This window comes from Dendronephthya gigantea, unplaced genomic scaffold (assembly GCF_004324835.1).
Source record: "Dendronephthya gigantea isolate DGI-Jeju-01 unplaced genomic scaffold, DenGig_1.0 000573F, whole genome shotgun sequence".
Classification (NCBI taxonomy): Eukaryota; Metazoa; Cnidaria; class Anthozoa; order Malacalcyonacea; family Nephtheidae; genus Dendronephthya; species Dendronephthya gigantea.
The window spans coordinates 25,355-34,432 of record NW_021163583.1 but is presented as its reverse complement, the minus strand read 5'-3'; the positions used below and the strand labels follow the sequence as shown (position 1 = coordinate 34,432).

Sequence of the window (9,078 nt, the reverse complement as noted above, 5' to 3'; positions counted from 1 at the left end):
TAAAATGAATGATGGAACTGTACAGTATGGTGTAGGCATAACACGTGGCCCTGCGAAGTAGTTGGCACTAAGAACCATGCTGTCATGCCTGCCATCACCAGATATCATCAGATAATCTTGGTTTTTTAATGTTGAAAATAATCCGTTTTGATACTTTTTCCTATGAAGATATATCACAGGGAATATTTTTTTCCTACAATTATTATATACAAGTACTATAATATCTAATTCCCGTCTGGTCCCTATTAGGCTATTACTCCTGACAATATTGTCGCACAGAAGAAAAACATTAAATATCTCAGCAAGTATTTGGGCTAAAGACCCCGGAATACCAGTAAACGATAGCGGTTAAAACGATTCTTTGAATAGTATATTCCAACCAGCATATAGTTATAACCTGCATTTGTATTATACGTGAAAACAAGAATTAAAATAATAGCTTGCTTTGTTATCTGAAATTACTCACCCATTGCAAGATATATTTTGGAAATTCCATATTTTTTCGCTTTTTTGGTCTCTGTTGTCTTCAAAATGTCTAGAATTTGACATGTTATCATTCTGTTTTAATTCTGAGTAATTCTTGGTGTAGTATGTGCAAAATAATCAAAGAAAGAGCATTTTATAAGTTCTAAGCGATAATCATTGCTAATCACGTGCTTAAGGCAAGCTCGAATCGGACCTAGGTCAGATTTTCGGCTTTTGGCCCGAAATTTTTATTATTGTGAAATATTATTGCCGGTGATGCGATAATTCATATCATCAGGTATGTTTATATAAAAAATGGGCAAAAATCTTCTAAAGGCTTGATTTTGACGCTAAAGATATCAAAATAATCCTGAATATGTGAGCTAAACCACTGCAACCGGTTTTCGTTTGCATTTGGGCAATATCCAAAGAATTAGGCCGCTTTGATGTGTAATATTGAATATATACAACACGTGAATATCGTAGCTGTGAATAGCTATGTATGCATGGCGGTAAAACGCCGTATTTCCACTGGAATTTGCAATATTTAGCCTTGAAATTTACTACATTTGCGAATTTGTCAGTTTGCTATATTTACTATTATTCCATGCCATGCCCAATTCTACAATATTCTGAAAGGTTCAGTAGTTAAATGTACCACAGAATTCAAGTGCTACAACAGTTTGAAAGATTTACTTGCCTTTTAAATTCCGACTTTCCTGTTCGATGGGGTTCTAAAGCTGGTAGGGGAATAAAGCCTTTTAATAATGATTGAACTGTAATTTCTTGTGAACTTCATGAGAGAAATAATCGAACAAATACACTCATACTGTGATACATTGGCTTGGAATATGCTCCAAAACGTGTGAAATCGAACATTTGTTGTGCAATCACCTTGCAAATATCAAAGAAACGGTATCAAATTTTGAATATAGATTAACCAATCTGATTGGTTTTTATTGAACCAATCGTGGAGTACAAAAATTGACCAATGACAAATTGACCTGTGTACAGAAATAACCAATCAAGTTGTCTTAATTTTGCTGAATTATGCAAGAGCCTACAGGCTATAAAACAGAGCCGTCTGCGACCGTTTTTCTCAGGTAAGTGAGTTCTTTCTTTAGGTAGGATCAAGGTATGTATAATTAATTTTTTAAATAGAAGTAGACCCCGTGGCCCCGCTGTTAGCTAAGAATCTCTGTCCCCGTATCTGGAAACACGGCTCACTGCTTGTCTAACTGTGTTTTGCTTTTCGTTTTCTAGGGAGCTACTAATAATTTTTTTTTGTGTTTTTCAGACAAAGACGATCGTAGTTTAGTTTCAGTATCCAACCCTAAGAAGCCACCCCATATCCATGCCGTCAGTTAAACCCCAGCCAGCAATTGCCTTCATGCTAATTGTGATGCTTCATTTTCTAGGAACAACTCACCATATTTTTTGTCGTTTCAGCTACAGAGTTAGTGGGTTGTGGGTTGTTGGATGTTGTGTCGTCGGTTGTGTGTTTTGTGTTGTGTTGTACTGTCTTGTCCTCTACGTTTCGTATTGTCTGCCAGTCGGTTTGGGAGAAGCCCTGTAGCTCTCTCTTTTTCCTGGCCACACAAAGAACACATTTTGCGGATACTCCTTTTTAGGAGTTCATGGGTTCGAATCCCATGAATGTGTCAATTTTCGCGCTGATATCTAATGTGGTCCGTCTCAAATACAAAAGCACAACATCCAACGGACAATCTGCATCCTTTCATCACACCAACTACAAGTGTTGTCCTCATACAACAGAATGGAACTTCCAACGGAGCAAAGAGTAACCAATACCCAAGATGAAGTTCTTGTACCTTCTCAAACAGGACAGAATGCGGCACTTGTTAATGAAGTATTCTCGATGTTTAAGGGATCCTCTCAGTTAGACGTCCGATCAGAGGATATTTCAAAGTGGTAAGCTCATTTAAACTTGTGATTACTCTGCGAATACTTCACCCATTTTAATAAATATGAGACCACTAAACTCATTGCTGTCCGGTCGTAAACGGCGCACACAGATAATTTCGGTTTTATCTGGAAGTGTTTTATCAATTCAACTAGAAATTGTATTATCTTAAAAAAAACATTTACCTATTTGTATAACTTTAGTTCATTTCAAAAGCTTTCCTATAAGCCAAGATATTTATTGCAGAACTTGTACTTTTTAAATTGAATGTTAGAGAAGCAAAAATACGCAAAGCCTTCCAAAAATCTCGCCTAAAAACCTCCAAATATTTGTAGCTTACATTGGGATCAATATTTTCATATATTTTACTCGAAATACAGTTGCTTTGGCGATTTGTAGTGATATTTCCAACAAATGTGTTTACAAACGGAAACCCGAAAATGTGCATATAATTATCACCATATTAGCGAAAATTTGACAATTATGACCTCTAGGGACAATTTTACCCAGAAATCGATTTCTGGGCTTATTTTACCCCCACGGGGTAGGCAACATTACGTTTTTGACACCTCTAACCTCACGCGACAACCACTTGTGCATGCGGCTGAGCAACGCCTCGCTATACACAATAACAAATAAAAAAATCTATATTTTTCGAGTTTTTCTGCCCATCCTGACTTAAATCCTATCAGAAAAGATAACTAATGCCTTTACAGTTTATATGTAACGGTTAAAAGACGACAGGATAAAAAATAACGAAGAAAATAACGAAATTCCAAAGGCGAGTTATATTTCCATTTTGTAATCCTGTGTAATTTGATATTTTTTAGAGCTGCACTGCAGTGTCAGGTTAACAGCAATATTGATTAATTTCTTGATTAGAAATTTTCGAGCTATATTTTGGTGGTATTTTTGTGCTTTTTAAATTAAACGGATTAATTTCAACATTAAAAAACCAAGATGATTTCATGATATCTGGTGATGGAAGCATGACAGCATGGGTCATAGCGCTAAGTATTATGCGTACACAATATTTCACTGGTGTTATAAAAAATAGATTTTTTTTCTCCCTTTCCTATTATGTAATTGCATTTACCAATATATATGTAACTGTCAGGGGTTGGGGGTATTATGTGAATATGAAAGAAAACAACCTGCATTTTGTTCTGTATATTCTTGTGTTATAGAAGTCAAAAATACATGCTGTTACTATACTGTATAGGCCCTTGTGATTCATATACAATTATAGTTTCAATTGTGTGATAGTTATGTTCTTGTAATCTCAATTGTAGATTCTATGGCATATAGAGTCGAATTGGTACGGCAAAATATCTTTGAGAATTGAAGTTTATGGCGGTTCTTCAGGTATGTTCTGGCAATTCACTGAAATACTATTTGTTCGCTAAGGAATGTTGTCCCATGGTAGCGGTACGCATGAACCTGGGATATCACAATGCTGATAGCCTCACAACCCTGGACAATAATATTAATTTACTTGTTCCTTGTGTTTCAATTTTAGATCAAATAAAGTATGGCAACCCAGGAGTTGCTAACAATTATTACCTTTCTCTTATCACTGACTACACCTCCATCCATCGCTGTGCCATACATGGATTTGATGGACTGACATACCAAGCAAGGTAAATATTGCAGGCTACATGGTATATGTTCAGTTTATTATTATGTCATATTAGGACTTGGACATTTTTTTTATTCATTAATTCCCCTATATGGGAATGTGATAAAATTCGATGTTAACCCCCAAGTAAAGATTTCACAAAATCAATGGAAATAACGCTGTACCTCGACTGGTTTCAATTCTGGAGGAGCCGTGTATGGCAAAATTATATGCATTATCATTTCATTTTTGTTGATGATTGTTCGATGGTGTTTTGGTGCCAGAAGATAATTGATACTAATTATTGGCCCACGTACTGAAGACACATAACATCCCAGATAATAGCAACAAGTGTTGGGAATGCGGATAAGTCGACAGGACATGGTCGCTTAAATGAGGCAGCTTCCTGGTCTGCACGGAAAAATAACCAGGACCAAATGCATTCGGCAAGAAAGATGTTTGTCGGAGCGATTTCACTCAAAGTCGTCGTGATTATAATTAGTGGGTGAAGACCTATTCTGTGTCCTGTAGTTCCGACGGGCAAAAATTCGATCATTACAAAATAAATGGACTAGTCAGGGTTAGCTGGATTAATAAGCAAGGCTTCTACAGATTACCCTGTCACGTTATATGCATCACATCATTTCCATGCGGTCATATATAACTTTTAATGTGTGATTAAGATTAATTGTTTAACAAATTATTCATTTCATTAGAGACTCGCTGGTGGAAAATGTCCTATCACCAACTGTAACCGCGCTTTACATCCGCATTCATCCAAAGACATGGTACGCAACATATCTTTGAGAATTGAAGTTTATAGCTGTTTTTCAGGTATGTTCTAGCAATTCACTGAAATACTATTTGTTCACTAAGGAATGAGAAATGACTGAGAGATCCATCTGACTGAAATATATAGCGAAAATTTTTCAATAAGTGGCTTATGTAAGAGCGAGTTTTTGATTTAGAAATAAATTCTTTACACCCTACCAGCGGGTTTGTCAGGTTTTTTACTAACTTAGGTGCATTGGAATACAAGTAAAAATAAGGCGTGTTTTAGAAGTTATACCTGGACGAGGAATCCAGCATATCATTATGAGGAACAAAGCTATTATAGCGGTATATACTCAGGGCTATCACAATCAAGTTTAGTGTTATCGCTTTATTTCAATGTTTGCTGCACGGTCGGATTCTCACAATTAAAAGAAAATCAAGCGAAAAGTTTCACACGTACAAAAGTATAGGTATGGAACTGGGGCCGGTTGTTCGAAAGATGGATAACTTATCCAACGGATAAGTCCTATCCAACGGATAAATCTGGATAGTTATCCATTTATAAAAACGCGTTGCAGGAAGCGTGGATAGTGAAGTGGATAGCTACCCAATAGATAAGTTAAAATTTACCAGAAGAAAACAGTATTATTCTGAAATTTCGTACCACAACGTCAGCTGTTGCTAAGCATTTACAACATTGAATTCATAATCATTACGAATTCTCGAGTATAGTTACTGAATGGAAAAGGCTTGAACAAGTGATTTGCTCGAACTTTGCACTTCACATCATAGTGATTTTATTAATTAAACACATTGCAATTTTATTCCTTGACCTTGCAACGCTTTGCCTTTCGGTCCAATAGCAAATTTAGAAACACTATTTTAATGTTCGTGAATGAAATTACTTAGATATTAGCAAGTTTCCTTGGAATAGGTTGAATCTTTCTTTGCATATTCGCGTTTATAAACTGATTAGAAGCGTATAGTAAATTTACCACCTGTTATAAATGCGAGGATGTCCAAAAAATCGCCGGTCGAACGGAATGTGTAGGCAACGTGAAACGCTGCTGCGACAAATTGCACTTCGAAAACATTTTTAATATATAGTGAATACAATCATGATGTGTATTAGTTTGTTGAAACACAGTAAGAGGAATATTGCATTTTTGTCCTATTTTATATAAATGTTTACAGTGTTACCTTGTATCTTTGAATTTTTCCACTGGATAGTGGATTTAAACCACCTCCGGACCTTGGATAAATTTATCCGGTAGATAGCGATTTTTATCCTCTGGTTAAAGTTATACAAGCTTCGTGCAACCCAAATCACACGCTGGATAAAACTTATCCGTTGGATAGTGAGTTATCCGTTGGATAGCGACTTATCCACCTTTCGAACAACCGGCCCCTGTTCTTTTATTTATCGGAATAACTAGTGATGTGATCTTACATGAAGCATTTTCAGTCATGCTGCTAAATGTCGTGCTGGCTACGCCACTGAGTATTTTATTTGCTCGCAGAGCCTCGTCTGCTGAACGTGACCGTCGGCCAGTCTTCACCATGTACGGTGACAGTTATTTTCTGCCTTTTAACTTGCCGACATGCAATGTTTCATTGCACGGTGAGTTTTCAACTTTACTGAAGGCGCTACTATACAATATGCAATTTTCCTTACAACTTGCAATGCAATTATAACTCCGAAGGATGTTAATTTGTAAAGAGTGTTCGAAATACTAAGGAAACGTTAGCAGATCGTAATAGATGTTCGTATTTGACAACTTTAGATGCCTCAGGAGTAGAATGGTTTTGCAATTTGCAAGGAAAGTTGCGTAGTGTAACAGCGCCTTGAGATTGTTTCGGAAAGCTGGTTAAATTTCGATGTAACTTGCAAACATGTAATGTTTCATTGCAATTGCGAGTTGAAAATAAGGGTCATTGGACGGAAGAACGGGACAAGTATCGTAGTTTTCAACATACCTTTTATAAGGGCGGAGACATTGATCTTCCATCCACGGTCGGTTTTATCATTTTTTCTGCTTTTTCTATCATTTCTTTATCCTACAAAAGACAAAAACCTTGTTAAATCGTGGATCAATCTAACACTTTTAAAAGCTTTCTCTCCTAACTGAACTAATTTTTTTATACCGTATAGTTCTATCAGTTCTAAATTGTCCTTCATGGAGGTCCAGTAGGGGTCATCCCGTATTGATCCAGTGTTACTACAGGAGGAAACCTGAACTAAACTGACTTTATTTATGCTGGATAGCTGTATCAGTTCTAAACTTCAACCAAACTAATTCTAACAATTCGAAAAAGCTGGGACTTCAGACGAAAAAGGTCAGCCGATTTTGAAAAATCTTAGATGCGGGGTGTTATAAGGCGGTTAGTAATTTCATCATCACCTTCATCCAAGGATGTTCCAGAGCTTCTGAAACCGTGATGCATTTTCTGTGACCAACAGTAAGCAGTTTTGTTATAAGATCCTTAGCTTCACTGCTAACATTCTTCCAGAGGTTGTTCGGAAATTTATACGACCCTTCTTTGACTTGTTTCTCCAATGGGTTATTTGCCTGCTTTGAAAAAAAGAAGATCCGGAAAGTCTAAAAGACGTTAACTTTTCATTGACGTACTCCAATTTTGAAATGAGGTTAAGCTACCTCCAGCTTCATTACAAATCGTGTTCACTACGTGAATTTGAGTAAACTGAAGTATATGGCATACCAAACATATAACACACGATTTCTTGTAGGATCGTTCTTCAGGCTACGGGATTAACATTTTGGTAGCGAGGTAACTTGGTGTACCACAGATTGTTTCCATATAGGAATTCTGATCTAAAAAATTAATTGTTATCATTGAGAAACTGTAACAATGAGAAATAACTGAACCTAAAACGTTTGCAGAATGCGCTCTGCTTTCGTAAAACGAAATCACGGACAAAACTCGGAATTGAGATTATAGTGACTTCCAGGATTTGCTGGCAATGGTCACATCGAATGGTTTCTTCAAATACAATTTAAAGGGCAATTTAAACACAAGTTCAATACACAACCGACACAAACCTTTATAAGCGTTTCGTCATACGAGGAACACAATAAAACATTTTCTGGCTAGAGAAGAAAAAGTTAAATTATGGTCGTTAAAGTTTAGGATATAAAGACAGTAGTGATAAATAAATTAGGGCGTGCTTACCTTCCAATCCCTGTTAGTGATGCCATTTTCATGTAAATGCTAAAAATACGAAACAGTATGAATAAAGTTAGTTTAGTTCAGGCTCCTGCAGTAACACTGGATCAATAACAGATGATCCTTAGCTTGGTGTCATTAAAAGCTCCAATCTCTTCGTGATATTTTCCATAAACTTTAGTCATCGCCTGTGAATGAAATATTCCAATTTGTTTAATTCATTCTTCGAAGGCTACACATGGCTACATTCGCGCTAAACGACATCCTCACCTGAAGGCACATTGCTTTCATAGTTGGTTTAGTTGTCAATAGGAATCAGTGATACAGATCGTTAGACAACTCGAGCCTGAAAACAAAATAGAAAAGTCGATCGAATCTTGAATGGTTTCATCCATGATTCTATACTTCTCTACTACATTCTGCAGGACAAATAACATTGCGTGAACTGTGCAGCAATATAGAGAATAGGGGGAAGCCAGACAGAAAAGCACATGGAAAGTAGTTTGAATATTTGCAAACCCTGATAGATAAATGTCGTGGACTCACACATTTGTTATCGGCGTCTCCTCGTCGTTTTGTTCCAACAAGACTCTCAAATAATAGTCACCTGATAGCAGAGATACGTTACTGAGTTTGATTCCTATCGAGGAATAAGGGGGGACGCTTTATGAAGAACTGTTAAAAAGCTAGAGCAGTTAGGCTTATCACTAACCTATTTCAGTTCATCAGCTAAACATTCATACAGGACTTCAAACTAAAGGTGATTCCAAAAGACAACGTAGTTTCCACTCAGATCTTTTTCCATTGCAAATGCGTGCAAATCAGATTCGAGTGCCCCAGAAGTTCCTCTCGCGTCTGTCACATTGAAAACATAAGAAATTGTTTCATACTCTTTTACGAGAACAGTTTAGAGAAAGAGGTCAGGACTATTGAATTTGTCTTGTTATACTCATAGCGACAGGAAATCCTCCATTACATTTCCATTTCCTATATTTTCAACGGAAACTAACCTTAACTTCGAGACTCACCTTGTAATTCCAAATCAGGTTGTACGCTGTCAGATCTTGACTGAATCTGTAAAAAAGATCCGCTTAAATATCATTGCTTTTTC

General features: G+C 36.6%; 1 protein-coding gene and 1 long non-coding RNA gene across 6 annotated transcripts; both read right to left on the bottom strand.

Annotated features, from left to right (window-relative positions):
• Nucleotides 1-500: 500 nt before the first annotated feature.
• On the bottom strand, nt 501-7,885 carry LOC114543860 (calcium/calmodulin-dependent protein kinase type II delta chain-like). Of its 5 annotated transcripts, none has more exons than XR_003690215.1 (5): nt 7,844-7,885; nt 7,439-7,615; nt 7,184-7,354; nt 6,759-6,839; nt 501-535 (listed from the first exon to the last, which is right to left on the bottom strand). XR_003690215.1 is itself a non-coding variant. In XM_028562679.1 (4 exons), the coding sequence occupies exons 2-4, from the start codon at nt 7,448-7,450 to the stop codon at nt 6,762-6,764; spliced, it is 261 nt and encodes an 86-aa protein (XP_028418480.1). In that variant the 5' UTR covers nt 7,451-7,615; nt 7,844-7,885; the 3' UTR covers nt 6,622-6,761. The 5 variants fall into 5 exon arrangements, 1 of the variants encoding a protein (XP_028418480.1); XR_003690213.1 differs by lacking the exon at nt 501-535 and adding an exon at nt 1,166-1,205; XR_003690214.1 differs by lacking the exon at nt 501-535 and adding an exon at nt 4,004-4,043.
• Nucleotides 7,886-8,114: 229 nt separating this feature from the next.
• Nucleotides 8,115-8,553, bottom strand: LOC114543858. Its single transcript, XR_003690211.1, has 3 exons — nt 8,514-8,553; nt 8,238-8,313; nt 8,115-8,155 (listed from the first exon to the last, which is right to left on the bottom strand). It is a non-coding gene; the product is annotated as an uncharacterized LOC114543858 (long non-coding RNA).
• Nucleotides 8,554-9,078: the final 525 nt, after the last annotated feature.

Bases quoted from the DNA above. Each gene is read 5' to 3' on its own strand.
- LOC114543860 (XM_028562679.1), bottom strand. The intron at 6,840-7,183 runs GTGATGATGAAA...TGTCTTTTGTAG, and splicing joins TGGAACATCCTTGGATGAAG to GATAAAGAAATGATAGAAAA.